The sequence below is a fragment of the Sciurus vulgaris genome (genome assembly GCF_902686455.1).
Source record: "Sciurus vulgaris genome assembly, chromosome: 2".
Taxonomy (NCBI): domain Eukaryota; kingdom Metazoa; phylum Chordata; class Mammalia; order Rodentia; family Sciuridae; genus Sciurus; species Sciurus vulgaris.
In genome coordinates this window covers 122,536,316-122,552,866 of record NC_136462.1, presented here as the reverse complement: position 1 = coordinate 122,552,866, position 16,551 = coordinate 122,536,316, and the positions used below count along the sequence as shown (strand labels likewise).

Below are 16,551 nucleotides of genomic sequence, written 5' to 3'. Positions count from 1 at the left end.
CTCCCAATCCAAACAGAGACCGTGAGATGTGAAAGAGGATCCAGAAAGCCTTTTCTTCTTGTGTGAAAAGACCTGATTCTAAGTGGGGCAATCAGTAAACAAAAGGGTTCAAGCTGCAGCCTACAAATTTCTCTGGCCTTATTGTGCTCAGGATGAGGTGAAAAAACTACATAGATCTGTAAGTAGAACATGGAATAGAAGCCACAGGTACGTGCATTCTATCCATGAAGTTTTTTCTAGCTACTTGCTAAGCTATTCTGTGAAATTATCTTTTGCTTTTTATACCTACATGAATGAAAGCTTGCATTTATGGAACAGCTTCACATCTATGCTACTTACTATTCTAAACAAATTAATTTTCACAACTCTTTAAGGTAGTCTTTTTACTGTGTCTATTTCATAAGTGAGCAAACAGGTTTTCAGGGGCGAAGTAATTTGGCCAAGGTCATATAACTTGTAAATCGCGAAACTGGGCATCAGATACAAACGTCTGGCTGCAGTTCCTGCTCTGGTAAAATGAGTAATTTGAAATACACTGAAGTCTAGAAGTGGATACTGTTGGTCGGATCCTCAGGCAAAGACTTTGAGATACAGTATTGTTTTGTTTTCACCCAAATTTCCAGTCTGTCTCATTGACGGAAACCAGAAGGGACGCACGAAGTGAACAGTGCCAGAACAGTTTCTGGCAGGAACCAGCCACAGGAAAAGACCTGGCGGAGGTGAGTCACGGAGGTGTTTTTCCGAGCGTGTTACGGAGAAGGCACCCGCGGGATTCTACCCACTCTGGGGCCCCAGCCGGCCTCCTAGTGCTTGTGGACTACTGCGGCCGCCACATCGCGCGGGCCCGCCCCCAGCGCCCCATGGTCCAATCATCGGCGCAGGACGGCGCCCCGCCCCCCCGCCGCAGCCATATAGGTTTGGGCCTGGCGCGCCTCCGCAACACAGTTGTCGTCTGAACCTTAGGCAGGAGGGTTTGCTGCTAGAGCAGCGGGCCGCCGCCGCCCTCTCCACCTCCGGTGCCCCCCACCCCCACATACACGGCGCCGTCCTCCCGTGGCCGCCTGCGGGGCGCCGCCGCCGGCCTGGGCCCCGCCTGCCTTCCTCCTCCGGTCTCTCCGTGTCCTCGGCGGGCCGGCGCGATGCGGCTGGGCCCGAGGCCCGTGGTGCTGGTACTGCTGCTGCTGTGCGCCGCGGTGGCCGGCGCCGGCAAGGCAGAGGAGCTGCACTACCCGCAGGGCGAGCACCGCGCCGACTACGACCGCGAGGCGCTGCTGGGCGTCCAGGTGAGGCGGCCAGGCTGGGGGTTGGGAGGCCGGGGCCTCGCACCAATGCCGCCGCGGGCTTTGTCCCGGGACAAAGCCGGGCAGCTAGGCAAGGCCTGGGAAGGCCGGCCTGACAATGGGGGCCGGGCGGGCCTCGCTTGCTCTCTGGGGGACCCCGAGGCCTGTAAAGCCTAAGGAACTAGTCGGGCCCAAAGGCCAGATCCCTTCCAACCTTCAGACATGGGGCAGAATACTAAGGATGGTAGAGGGGATGGTAGAGGGGGCTGGGGCCTTGGTGAGCAGATGTGGGTCTCCCAAAACCCTTAGCCAAGGGAGGCATCTAATAACCCTATTCTCCTCCATTATGCCCCATTGATAGTAAATCTTGGTCCTCCTGTGTATCGCTTCCCCTCAAAGGAAGACGTCGATGAGTATGTTAAACTTGGCCACGAAGAGCAGCAGAAAAGACTGCAGTCGATCATAAAGAAAATTGACTCGGACTCAGATGGCTTTCTCACCGAAAGTAAGGACGGTTCTACAAGACCAACAATGGAGAAATTCCTTTGTAGGAGATGAATATTTTAAGCAGGAATATCTGTTGGTAGATTGTTAGTATTCCAGCAAGTTAAGAGAGGTACAGTGACATGGGAAATAGGTTTTATGCCTGAAAGGTGGGGTACCAAGTAAAACTTAGTGCTTTCCCCAATAATACATAAACACCATTCACTCCATACGGTATGTGCAAGTCATATCTTTAGACATACCTTTTCCACATATCATTTTTTGTCACTGTCTGCAGTATGATCCATTGTAGAGAAATAGGCCCCAGAATCTTAAGACATTAAGTGACTTATTACTCTTTTGATATGTGCATTTGTTAAATTTTAGGACGAAAAGACCTGTTGCATGTGGATTATGTTTATGATGACATTATAACAAAATGGTGTAGCTGGTAGGGGCCTTAGAATTGCCTTGTCCACCTCTTTGCAGACATTAAAATAGGAGTAAGGGCCTTTTTAAAATAAAGAGCTTAGCAGGTCTAGAATCCAAGTATTATTCTCTTAATTCAGTTTTTAATAGCCTCAATTTAAAAAAGTTTTTAAAAATCTGAATGCTCTTAGGTAGATCTCTAGTCAGAAATGAAATTCACAGACTTAAAAGAATATCCCAAATAAATTGCTGTGCAACTGTTGCTCCCCATTGTTTAATTCAAGTGATGAACCCTATCAGCATTTCAAGTTGATCCTCAAAAAAATTCAGGTTATTTCTGTGACTAAGCTTGCTGTTTGGCTATACTACTCATTTAAATATTGCTCAGCATCCAAGGAATGAAGTTGCAGGAGAGAAATTGCAGACTGGTAAGATTAAGAAGTGCTGACAAAGAAGTGCTCACATTGGTGCCCTCAGTACTATTAGTAATATTAAGGTTTTGTTCCTTTTGCTTAATAACAAAACTTCTGGACTCTTGCCCAACATAAGAATGAGTCCATCTTTGGATGTGCTAGAATATACACAGAACAAGTTGGTGTGGATACTGTGTTACATCTCAGGACCTAGATATCTTCAAATATTTAGTAGTAAACTTAAAGTTAGAAGCAACATAGTCCAAATCTTCATTTTACAGGAGAAAAAACCAAAAATTTGAAAAGGTAAACTACTCCCTTAAGGGAAAACTGAAGAGTAAATCCATATTTCTGATTCCTCTTTCATTTACTTTCTACTATGCCATGATAATCTCTTTACATAAACACTAGGGATGCTTAAGGAAACCTGTATTCTAGTTGAGGACCCTTAAGACAATTTTGTTAATTTGCACTCTGAGAACCAGGACTAGACTCTTAAGGTTTGTAAGTGGTAGAGTTTCTTAGCCAGGCATGTGCCCTTAGTCCCAACCACTTGGAAGGCTGTGGTAGGAGAATCCCTTGAGCCCAGGGATTTAGGACTAGCCCAGTGACATTGAGAGACCCCCATCTAAAAACAAATTAAAAAAAAAAAAAATCAGAGATTCTTCACGGGTAGCTGATACAAGTAGACCCCCATCTAAAAACAAATTTTTAAAAAATCAGAGGTTCTTAAGGGGTACTGATAAAAGTAGTTTAGGCTTCAAAACCAAACAAGTTTAAATTTGCACTCTACCACTTATTAGCTTGAGACCGTGGACTTTTCTGAACCTCAGTTTCTTCAGCTATGAAATAGTAATGCTTGTAATTGCTTTGTTTTGAAGAATAGCAACAACATAGAGGATCTGATATGTGGCAGTTGTTCAATACATGGGTGCATAAGTTATTATTCTGCCCTCATCTAGTTTCAAGAGAGAGAGAGATTGTCTTTGTTTTTCTATTCACCTGACATTTCCCAAACCAGTAGAGGAGTACCAGTCATGAAAAAAAAAAATGATACCTTTAAATCAAGTGTTAATCCTTTGCTCTCCTTACAAATATTCATCATCTCCCCCTCTTTTCTGTAATGCAGTATAATAATTATCTCTGTGAATAGATTAATAGTTGATCTGAAAGTAGATATTTGAGATTTAGAAACTTTTCCACCAAGTCTTCAGATACCAAGTTAAAACAGACAACTGTTGCAGGAAGGGCATAAATCATAATTACTACCAATAAAGTGTCTAAATTTTCTGTTTTTTGACATGTTTAAGAGGAATATATTGTAACAGTGTTTCTCCAACTTCTGTCACTTGAATGCCTTTTCACAATTTAGGCCATGTTTATTTACCACTATTAATATATTTTTGTTTAGTACACATAAAATTAGTTTTAAAGGAAAACTTCGTATTCCTTTCACAAACGGAAAACTTTTTCTTATGCATATTAAAATAAGTAGGTAGTTATTCAAGTATTTGTGCTTCCTAAGAGATTTGTGATACTTAGCAAAGTGGTCTGCAATTTTTTGGATAATATATAAAGAGTAAAATGCTATTTTAGATGGTTGGTAGTTTACTCAACAAATATTTAGTAAACCAAGTACTTTCTAGGCATTTAGTGTGTACAGCTTTGGGCGGTGGGGACAAACCCAAACTCTACTTATGGAGCTTGCATTCTGGGTAGATCACATATTACAATATTCTTAGATTCCACACAGCTCTCTTCACTTTCTTTCTTCTCTCAATACTTGCTTTCACTCAGTACTTGCAAACATTTGAAGGTTTTCTTTTTTGAGAAATCTTCACTCTGTCAGAATTATTGTTAACATTTCTTGTGTTCTGGAAAATTCTCATAGGTGAACTCAGTCAGTGGATTCAGATGTCTTTTAAGCATTATGCTATGCAAGAAGCAAAACAACAGTTTGTTGAATATGATAAAAACAATGATGGTACTGTGACATGGGATGAATATAACATTCAGATGTATGACCGTGTGATTGACTTTGATGAGATCACTGCTCTGGATGATGCAGAAGAGGAGTCGTTTCGGCAGGTGAGTACATGTGCCCAAACTGTTCCTTTTGATCCACATCAGTTTACTTTATCTTCCTACATGAATGAACTCAAGAGGACCTGAGGTCCTAGACAGGATTGCCTTGTTCTCTGGGCAATCACCAGTTCCACTTCAGTGGTCATTTTGATCATTTCCTTTCTAGACAGATTAGGACTCTTACTCTGTACTTCCTAAATTGTCCTTGCATCTGTTTTAGTTAGCTACCTCACTTATTTGTTGTTATTTCCAGATTTGGTTTTTTAATGTATTTTGGATATTTAGCTCAGTTTTTAATTTTAAACATTGAACAATTTTATATCATATTTACTAAGAAAGCTGTACCAGCCCATTTCCATTTAAAACAGTTTTATATGAAATAACTCACTTGTAAAAATTTTATTATGAAATAACTCACTTGTAAAAATATTGTGGTAAAGTATACATAACAGATTTATCATTTTAACCATTTTAAAGTGTATAATTTGATGTTGTTAAGTGTGTTAACCTTATTGTACAACCAGGCTCTCAGATTCTTCGCATCTTGCAAAATAACTCTGAACCCATTATATCTATTAAACGATAACCCTCATTCCTACCCCACCCCTCCCCATGCCTGGCAATCACCATTCTACTTTCTATCTATGAATTTGACTACAATAGTTATCTTTTTGTGACTCGCTAATTTCATTTAATGCCCTCAAGGATATCTGTGTTGTAGCATGTGTCAGGATTTCCTGCCTAAAAAGGGCAAATAATACTTTTTTGTATACATATGTGCCAAATTTTGTTTATCCTTTTGTCTGTGGGTGGACACGCAAGTTGTTTCAACCTTTTGACTGTTGATTAATGCTGCAGTGAATGTGATGTACAGATCTCTCTTTTAGATCCTACTTTTGATTCTTTTGGGTATGATCCCAGAAATGGAATTGTTGGATTAACTGTTTTTAGTTTTTTGAGGAACCTCAATACTGGTTTGTATTGTTGTTGTTTGGTACCAGGGATTGAACCTCTGAGTCACATCCTCAGCCTTTCTTTCTTTCTTTCTTTCTTTTTTTTAAGACAGTCTCGCTGAGTTGCTTAGGGCCTCTCTAAATTGCTGAGACTAGCTTTGAACTTGCAATCTTCCTGCCTCAGCCTCCAGAGCTGCTGGGATTACACGCTTGCCCCACCACACCTGGCTCAATACTGTTTTACATAGCACAACACTGTTTAAAATAACTCATTTTTGAAGATTCAGTATTACTGTGTTATGTCTTATGGTTTATTTTGTTAAAATATAAGCTTAAACAAGCAGAGGTAAAACAATTTTTATTTAAGAATTATTAGGAACTTTCTAAGACTTTTGGAAGTCAAACTAAAAAGTATATCAACACGAATAACTATAAATTTGAGAAATTGCTATTTCAAGGGTAATTTTGTAGAATTTTTAAGATAGTTTTTTTTTAATATATGGAAAAGAAAAAAATAAACCAACCACTGTATGTTTCAAACTGTATGCCAGGGTGCTTGGAAAACATTTTAGCCTCTTCTGTTTCTTATCTCATTTTAATATGTATCTTTTAATTTTTATTGTGGCCATCATTTATCATTGTACTTGCTATTTATTTTAGAATTCTATTGGCCACTTGAACTAGGCCACTACTAACTCCAAAGTGGTTGTTTCTTTGCTAATGACTACTCATATGCTATGCATGTGCCACCAGTGTGCTGGTTAAGAGCTCCAGCCTCAGAGCCAGTCTACCTGGCTTTGTATCCAGCTCTACCACTTAACCGTTGTACAGCTTTGGGTAAGTTACTAAACCTCCTTATGCTTCAGTTTCCTCATCTCTAAAAGTGGGGATAATCTCCATTTAAATCGAAGATAATAATAATATGGAGAAATAGTAATAAATAGTAGCAGGTGGACTGGTATATATTTCTGTTTTGATTTAAAAGAATATTGCTAAAGAAAACATGTAGAATTCATGTAAGTTTATAGTTAATCATTCAACTTTAAAAAATTATTTAGGCATTTGTTAATATCTTTAGATTAGCTAAAATTTCATTTTTTAGGAGAAAAATGTATCTTTTTCTTTTTTTCCCCCCATTAGTTGGGTGTTTATTTTCCAGTAGACTAAAGAGAGTGTAAATCAGTCTTCTTACTTCTTACTGTTGTTTGGTTCTGAATGGCAATTATCAAGAATACAAGTAACAGTGTTGGTGAGGATGTGGGAAAAGGGTACACTCATACATTGTTGGTGGGACTGCAAATTAGTGTAGCCCCTCTGGAGAGTCCTGAAAAAACTAGGAATGAAACCACCATTTGACCAAGTTATCTACTCCTTGTTATATATCCAAAGGATTAAAATGAGCATACTATGGTGATTCAACCACATCAATATTTATAGCTACACAGTTCATAATAGCTAAGCTATGGAACCAACCTAGATGCCCATCAACAGATGAATGGGTAAAGAAATTGTGGTATATATACACATGGAATATTACTCAGCCATAAAGAATAATTACTTTATGACATTTGTCAGTAAATGGATGGATCTGGAGACTGTCATTGTCTTAAGTGAAATAAGCCAGTCCCAAAAAACCAAAGGGTGAATGTTTTCTCTCATAAGTGGGTGCTGACCCATAATGAGGAGTATGGAGAGAATAGATGTTCAGAGGATTAGACAAAGGGGAATGAAGAGAAGAGAGGGGGGAATAAGAATAGGAAAGACAGTGGAAAGACTGACATAACTTTCCCATGTACACGTATGCATACACCACACTGAATCCCACCATCGTGTATATCCACAAAACTGGGACCCTAATTAAATAAGATATATTCCATGCATGTACAATTTTATCAAAATGGACTCTACTATCATGTATAACTAAAAAGAATCAATTAAAAAAAAGATGTCTTCCTCTAAAACTTTATTACATATTGCATACCCAGTACATGTTGATTTGAATCTACCTTTTAAGGAGGAGTTAGAAAATTAGAAGGATCTTAATAGCCTAAGGGAAATGACATATCCCTAAAGTGAATACTTTGCTGTAGAAATCCTGTTTGGCAGCCCTGGAATATATAATCTTCATGAAGTTCTAATCATACTTTTTAAAGAGTTTGATAATACCTAACCTAAAAATCCCTGTAAAGATGAACCCAGACATCATGTGCATTATTCAAAATTTAAAAATAAAGGATAAAAGACAAATCAGTCTCAAAGTTATAAACTAAGTTATTATGCCATAAGTAAAAATAATCATAAAAAGTAATTGGATTTCTGAATGAAATAAAATTTTCTGTATGGAATTCTATTAAAAAACTAAACATTTTCTCTGGGCATGGTGGCACATGCCCGTAATCTCGGTGACTCAGGAGGCTGAGGCAAGAGGATCACTAGTTCAAGGCCACTCAGTGATAGAGTGCCTAAGTATTCAATTCAAAATCAACTTTATACCCAAACTTTATTAACTTTCCATATAAAGAACATAGACAACTTGGAGTAGTGACCCTTTCAGGCTGTCACATGTCTGAAAAAGTACATGTTATATGATGAGCAATTATAAATAAGCAATTTTAAGCAGTATAAGTTTGGAGACCTCCTGGTAAAAGTTCAGTTACTCCAACTTCTAAAGTCAGCTGCTGAATATGTATTATATAAGCAATATTTATTAATGTAAGAGATAGGCTTCATGTGACTGATCAGAATTTTTAAGACCAAGAATTTTGTTTTAAGATTACAGAGTATAAATTTCCTCATGTAAAACCATCATTCTACCAAAAGGTGGCAGTTTTGTTCCCCATAAATTCTGTTGCACTATAAAAATAAATGATTATGGTAGTTTCTTTACACTACAATAGGTAGCACTTTTATCCTTTACTAGAATATGACTTTTTAATACAGAAGGAAAAAAAATCTTGAGGTTTTCTGAAACTACCCATCTTTTTTGTTATTTTTTAAAAATGTTGCCATTTGAAAAAGCATTCTTTTTGTGTTTTGACTTCTTTAATATGAGGTACTCTCAAATGGCCGTGAGATGTGAACCAGAAAAAGCTACTTTCCTTTTCTCTCTCTTTTTTTTTTTTTTAAAGAAATCTCAACTCCTTGAAAGAAATCCTTTCTTTCCATAGGCAAATTTGGCCAAATTTAGCTCACTCTGATGATACATGGACCTTTTTGCTCCAATTGAAGGATCCTTTCATAAGGAATCTAAGCAGTTGTTATTTTGAATAGTGACTTACTCAAAAAGAATTTGATTGACTCCACAAAGAGCCTCAAGTTCTTGTTTGTCTAATTTTCCCCGTTAAACCTGAACACAAAATGCAAATTGTTTGGCCTAGTTATTTAAAATTATGAAACATTTGCTTAGAAGAAACTATTTGGAGACAAATTATTTTTTCTTTTCTGTGATAAATGGGTTAGTGTATCTGACTTGTGAAGTCTAGATGTTTAAAAGGCAGATTCTTTGGGGTAAACGTGAGCCTCTCCAGAGGATATTAGTAATTGTAAAAGAACTAGTATTTAGGTAAATGCTACCTTACCTAATCTACTATTCTAGAAAACTGGAACATTGTTTTAATGGTAAAATAAATAAATTAAAAGCTTCTAAAATTTTGAAATTTTTTTTAAACATGCCCATTTTTTTTAGAAAGGAAAGCTATTCCCATAAATTCTCAAAATAGAAATCATGTAGGATTAACAATAAAGTACCTTTGACTTCCAAGACCCTTGGTTACAGAATTACCTTTGAAACATTTATGGATATCAGCCTCCTCCCTAATCGTTTTTACTATTTGAGCTTACTTTAAAAGGAGAAAAGAAATTTATTTAAAAAAAAAAAAAAAGGAAGAAGAGAAAATAGAAAAGGAGATGTGTTTATTTAACCTCAAGATGAGACCCATTTAAGCTTTTGGTGTATTTGTTTCTGAATATAAAGAATTAGCATTATACAGAGCCTGTTAAAAATAGACTTAGTTATCAATACTAATCATGTGAGATTCTCAACAGAAGAGGACTACTTTTATAAAATGTTACATATTTTTAAAAAATCATTTAACAAACCAAAAACAGTTTTTTAAAAGCCCTTCCAATATCTAACACATGATGTAAATTTGTCGCTTTGGGGACATTCAAAAAAGTATTAACACTAATTATTAAAGGTGATAGTAGTATGGAAAGAACAAGGAAGAGCCAAGGTCAGTACATTTTAGCTGTGTTTCTGACTTCCATCAAATCATTTAATCTGTTTTTCTATCAATAATAGTAGCATAATACCATTTATAAAATACTTAATACTTCAGATTTATTGATTGCATCATAGGGATGCTCAGACTAATTGCTTAGTAGAGATTTTTACCCCAATTTTATAGATGAGAAAGCCAGAGAGGTTAAGCAGTTTACACTAGTACCACAACCAGTAAGTGGCATTGTTGGAATTTAGATCTGGGTCTGACTATGGAGCTTGTCTCTGTGTTGCCTCTAATAAATGTTTGTTATTATTTGCCCAACCTACCTTCAGTAGAATGATGTAAAGATGGAGGAGATGATGTTTGAGAATGTACTTTAATTTTACAGTTTTTCAAAGTATTTTTAATGATGTTATGGTAATAATGGGATCTTTAAATGTGTTCAAAATTTTTTAATTCTCAAAGCTTCATTTAAAGGACAAGAAGCGATTTGAAAGAGCTAACCAAGATTCAGGTCCTGGTTTGAGTCTTGAAGAATTCATTGCTTTTGAACATCCTGAGGAAGTTGATTATATGACGGTAAGGAAGAAAAAAATTATTTCCATATGTTTTATTGGTGCATTATAGTTGTACATAATGGTGGGATTTGTTGTTACATATTTATACGTGTATACAATATAACAATATAATTTAGCCTGAGGAAGAAAAATTTTAAGTTATTGAATGACTAAAATTTTAAAATATATCTATATTGTCATTAAAATGATTTGTGTGATAACCAGAATTTTAAGAGATAGAAGATCCAAAATGACCCAGAATTCTCCCCACATAAGATTAGAAGTGGTCAAAAGGGTTCCTGGTGGTGATCAGGTTGCTTAGGGGGAAGGAGCAGGTGGAGGATTGAGTTTTTTGCTTTTTTGAATCTTTACATGGTATTATGAACAGCAGTCTTCCTCTGGCTGTTTTCCTGATCATAACCATGTTACCATCAAGGCTTTACTTAGCCTTTTGTAGTTTTCAGTGTTACTAATGCTGGAATTTTCATGTAGTTTACAACCTCACTTGTGAAAGCTTTTGGTCTGGAAAAACATCACATTTAGATCCCTTTACATTGCAGGCGGGCTGCAACTGCTAGTAACTATTAATGTTTTTGCAAATTCAGGCATAATGAGTCCTCACATTCCTTTAATACCTAAAAAAAGTACTGGGCTGGGGGTGTATTTCAGTGGTAGAGCACTTGCCTGCCATGCACAAGGCTCAGGGCTCAATCCCTAGCACTGTGAGGGCAAAAAAAGAAAGGCGAGGCAGGAAGCACCACTACCAGCTCTTCAAAACTGTCAAAGTTTAGGTTTTAGCTCAACAATTTTTAATTGAGTTGTGGTAACAAGCTTATTGAGAGTAGAGACCATTATATTGGGGAGTTAAGAGTAATGTGCCAAATAACTTTTAAAAAGAGAACATTTATATTGAGTTCTCTTGCATGGCATCAGCCTCCAGCTCTGTGACTTGATTCCCTGGATATTGAGGGAGGGAAGAAGTAGCCGTTTGTTTAATGGATCATGGCCTTGAATAACAATGCAGCAGGTATACTTTTTTCCAAAAGCTCTGTGGCAAGGCACTGCTATTAGTACTACTTCTTGACATTGTGAAGCTTCTGATTTCTTACTTGGCACAAAATACATGACCTAGTTTAAGAACATTGCTGGGCATAATTTAAGTGCCAAAATTAAATTGAGGCAAGCTCATTGAATCCTAGAACAGTAGGCAGAGGATGCTGATTCTTGATTCTCTGGAGAAAGGAACAGTTGACTGAAGAGGGGAATGACCAGTAAGATCAATGAAATAATGGGTATTAAGTGACATGGCCCTGGAGTGTGATATGACAGTGAGATAAAATAGATTTTATCTTGTTTTTGAAGAGAGCACAATCAGGAATGTTGATTTACTAGATTTCAGAATCAGATGAACTTTTATAGTAGTGATAAAGGTAACCTTTGATGATGAAGGTTAAAATCCCTGACTTTTCTATATAAAATCTGTAAAAATTGATTTAAAAGAGACAGCTTGGGGCTAGGGTTGTAGCTCAGTGGTAGAGCACTTGCCTAGCATGTGGAAAGCTGTGTGTTTGATCCCTGGTGCGGAAGGGGTGGGGTGGGGAAGATAGCTTGTACATAAGTGCTGGTTCATACAAGTGTAGTTTAAACCCCTGGAGACTTTTCTGAGAATATATTTTTATTACAGTGGTGATGCTAGGTAATCCAGATTAAGAGATGTTAGGGAGAAAGCAGGTAGGGAGGAAGTAAGAATAGTAGAGGTGACCCATGAGAGGCTAGGCAGGAAAAAAGAACCAGGATGGTAATGAAAGAGTACAGCAAAGTCCTGGGGACTTGAATGTCACAGAAGGCATAGAAGAAGGAACTGAGAGAAAGAAAGCCCTTAGGAAATGGGAACATATGGAACCTAGGAAACAGCTGAGGGCGTTGCCCTAGCAAGAGCTTCAACTTCTGAGATGAAAGAAAAAAAATGAGAGGAATAGGCATAAGAATAGGTAGATAAAGGTGAGAGCGCTGCTGGTTTATATGAATCATTTTCAGAAGACTTATGTCATATCTGGAAAACTAGGATCTTTGCCAAGAGAATTTTTGGAAGGATTACAGCAAAACTCAAAGAAAGTGAAGGTAGAGGTTTGAAAGCACTGAGGTAGGGAATATTAAGGAAACAAATAGATTTCCTAGTTGTAGGGAGAATCCAGTGAAATGGCAGAAATCAACTTAAAAGGACTAAGTTTATAGTTCTGTGTCTTTTTAGATTTTATGGTTGCAGAAGGAGAAAATGATGTGGGTCTAATGTTCAGGGTGGGGATTGGCATAATAAGAAAAGGACACAAAGGGATGGGAAGGTAATGAGTGGGGTACTGAAGCAGCTGGCCATTGATCAGGTCATTAAACAGGAAAGGATCTGCCCTTTGGGTCAGGGAGGATTGATTGTTAGGTATGAAGCTTTGATAAGAGTGAGGAGTGGATTTGGGGCAATTTGGGGTGGGTCTGAGGGAAGAGGAAGCTATGTGGTTGAGGTTTTGTGGGAGGCTGGCACATTTCAGATCTGGAGGAAGAACAGCTATGTACAAGGAGATCTAAGGTAGGGTTCTCTCAGGGCTATTGATGGGTTGGAGGGCTGGTGGTTAAAGAAAACAGTGTTAGAGGTGGCATTCTTGAGAGGAAGGGGAATGTGCAGAAAAAGGGACCCTACATTTAGTGCTGAAGTGGTTTAGGAGAGTAAAAAGTAGAGTTCTTCACAGTTTCACAAGCTTTAAGGATGTTGAATTTAGAACTACTTAGTACTTGAGGTTTTATTCTCCTGGATTACAGTGTTTAGAAAGATTGTCTTGAAAGTAACTGAAATGGTTATTCCTGAAGTTCTACGTTAAGATTGATTGAGATGGTTGTGGGATTGAAAATTTTAATTTTTTTTTCTTTTAATGAACACGTAATAGGAATTCGTCATTCAAGAAGCTTTAGAAGAACACGACAAAAATGGTGATGGATATGTTAGTTTAGAAGAATTTCTTGGTGATTACAGGAGGGATCCAAGTAAGTCACCTGGAGGAGTGTGGAAGGAGAGGGGAAAATATGAAATTAAGAAAGAAATTGGAAGACGTCTTTTATCACTAAGAGCTTTCTTTGACAGGGAAAATGTAACAAGAGGAACTATGCTTGATTTCTCCTTCTTGCTAAGTTAACTATAATACAACTTCAACAAAGGAATTTAATAGCTTAACTGAGATACATCTTACTCATTTTTATTTAACACTTTTCTTCCCTTTCCAACTAGTAGAATATCATTATCAATCCACAAGGGAAGGAAGTAAAGGTTGACATGTTCTTTTTTTTTTTTTAAAGAAAATCCTGTATCATTTCATGTTAATCTTAAAAGAGAAATATAAAATAGTACAAATACTGAGACTAAAAAGTGACTTACTAAGCATTTGAAATTAGAGGAATTTTCCTTTCTGTCTTTTCTTCAGAATTGTTACTTAAAAGTATCAAACAGCACAGTTTTAAAATTGGTCAACAGTTGTACTTTTTTTTTTTTTTTTTTTTAGGGGGTGGTATCAGTGATTGAACTCAGGGGCACTCAACCACTGAGCCACATCCCTGGCCCTGTAATGTATTTTATTTAGAGATAGGGTCTCACTGAGTTGCTTAGTGCCTCACTTTTACTGTGGCTGGCTTTGTATTCAAGAACCTCCTGTCTCAGCCTCCCGAGCTGCTGGGATTATAGGTGTGGGCCACGGTGCCCAGTACTTATTTTCAATGTCACTTTAAAAGTACATGGGGGAGTACTTTGTAAGAACAGAAGAAACTTAATAGTCACATGATATACATAAAACTATTACCCAACTCAGATTTGGGAAAACAAGATATCTGAGTAAGTAGCAGTAGTTAAAGAAAGTACTAGTTTTTATTACTATGCAGCATTTTAAAAACTATGAGTCGTTTAGATTTATGTGTCACCTTTGAAAAATTACTATATATTTGTATTTATTTTAGGACTTTTCAGCTAAGTAGTTCTGTTTAACTTGGCTTCCTTTATGTAGTAAACTTTAAATTCACTTCCTTTATTCTAGGAATATACCAAACTTCTTATTGGATACATGTGATATTCTTGTGTATGTATATTTCTGTTTTTTTATATTAAGCTGCAAATGAAGATCCAGAATGGATACTTGTTGAGAAAGACAGATTCGTGAATGATTATGACAAAGATAATGATGGCAGGCTTGATCCCCAAGAGCTGTTATCTTGGGTAGTACCCAATAATCAGGGCATTGCGCAAGAGGAGGTAAGTATCACATAATGACCCCCCTCCAAAAAAAAATTGGTTCTATTGATAGGAAGTTAAAAATCACAAAAAGAAAGAAGTAGTGATAGGATTATTTAGGATTAATACATTGCTGTGTTTTGTTGTTTTTCTTCTTTTTTAGACCAGTATCTTGCTTAATTGCCAAGGCTAACCTCTACTTGCACTCTTCCTGCTTCACTCACCTTCCTGAGCAGCTGGGACTACAGGCATGTGCCACCATGCCTTGCTCATTGCTATACTTTGAATTAAATCAAACTGTTCTAGATGGGAATAAAGGAAGGTGGTCTTATGTATTAATCTGAGCATATAGTAAATAGAATAATAGTTCATATTTACCTATAGGGGCTCAAAAAGTGGATTATAATAATTTTGCTTAACCTTGAGATAGCCTGGTTTGGATCCTGGATTGGATTTGAGTGGAGAGGATGCAGAACCCAGCAGAAATTAAAAAGGAGATAATGAGACAGTTGATAGACACAATTACAATGTGAAATATTTTACATACTTAGACATTAATGAGTACTTGGCACACCTAAATAGGTTTTACAAATCACATCAACTAAAATGTGAACATTTTGCTGAAACTACTTATTACATTTGACACCTTTTTGTTTTGCTTTGTTTTGAAGGCTCTTCATCTAATTGATGAAATGGATTTGAATGGTGATAAAAAGCTCTCTAAAGAAGAGATTCTGGAAAACCAGGACTTGTTTCTTACCAGTGAAGCCACAGATTATGGCAGACAGCTCCATGATGACTATTTCTATCATGACGAGCTTTAATCTTGAGTGTGTCTGAGTAGACTATTGTGTCCTTTTATAATTTCTTACCAGCTTTACTTTTGTGATAAAACATTGATGTTGTATTTTACACTTCTAAGTCTTACCACAGTCAAAATTATCTAATGTAGTTTATAATTTTGGTCTTTTAGAAGAAAAACAAAACAAAAACTTGATATTTATTTCAAAACATATTGAAATTAAACGTTTACCATGCCATGTGACCACAAAGTCTTTTTCTGAATACTCCATCTGTTTGGTACTGTATTGTGGATATTTGAGTTCTGTTTCCATACTTGAAAAAAATGGAGGATTTTAGACATGCCTGAACAATGTTAATATTTAAGTAGTATGTGACTAAGATATCAATTTTTGTTTTGTTCTATTTAGATTTAATTTGGGAACTAAGAGAAAGGACAGTGTTTTTAGGTTTAGTGTTTTGTTTTAAAACCTTTGAAGGAACCTTTAGAAGGACTTAAACCTCACACGTTAATGTTGAGAAGTTCTACTGAATTTTAAAATGGTTTCTGTAAAGGGTTTTGTTGTATGAAATAGAACTTTATATTTTTGCATATGTATAGATAGTAATTATATTTAATGTAAAACTATAGCATTATGGTGAGTGGAATTTAACATTGTCCGGAAACCTTTTCATTTTTGATTAAAAATGAATTGTCCTTATCTTTTTTATGTTGTTTGTTTTTTAATTTTGCAGATAAACCTTGACTTTAGCACAGGTCTTATTGTATTATACATTTTCTTGTCTCATATATTTCTTTATTTGGGTAGTGAATATTCTCAAAACTGTTAAATTATTCTTGCTGCATATTCTTATATTGCTTTTTTAAAAAAATAAAAGAATCATGATATAGCTGAGTGTACATCGACACATTTTAATTGCTCTTGTAGGAACTGGTTTTGCAATTTGGGGCTAGTTTTGTTTTTGTTTTTTTGTTTTTTTTTCTTTTTTGTGTGTGTGACCTGAGGATTGAACCCAGGGCTTTTGCGCTGTACCACTGAGCTACACCCCAGCCCTAGAGATA

General features: G+C 36.7%; 1 protein-coding gene across 3 annotated transcripts; it reads left to right on the top strand.

Annotated features, from left to right (window-relative positions):
- The first annotated feature begins 983 nt into the window (after positions 1-983).
- RCN2 (reticulocalbin 2) lies at positions 984-16,189 on the top strand. 3 transcript variants are annotated; one of them, XM_079127838.1, is made up of 7 exons: positions 984-1,283; positions 1,680-1,785; positions 4,497-4,693; positions 10,332-10,445; positions 13,360-13,456; positions 14,566-14,708; positions 15,359-16,189. In XM_079127838.1, exons 1-7 carry the CDS (start codon positions 1,140-1,142, stop codon positions 15,509-15,511), a joined length of 954 nt encoding a protein of 317 aa, XP_078983964.1. In that variant the 5' UTR covers positions 984-1,139; the 3' UTR covers positions 15,512-16,189. The 3 variants fall into 3 exon arrangements, with proteins under 3 accessions (XP_078983964.1, XP_078983962.1, XP_078983963.1); XM_079127836.1 differs by having other exon boundaries at positions 991-1,283; positions 10,344-10,445; XM_079127837.1 differs by lacking the exon at positions 15,359-16,189 and having other exon boundaries at positions 991-1,283; positions 14,494-14,633.
- Positions 16,190-16,551: the final 362 nt, after the last annotated feature.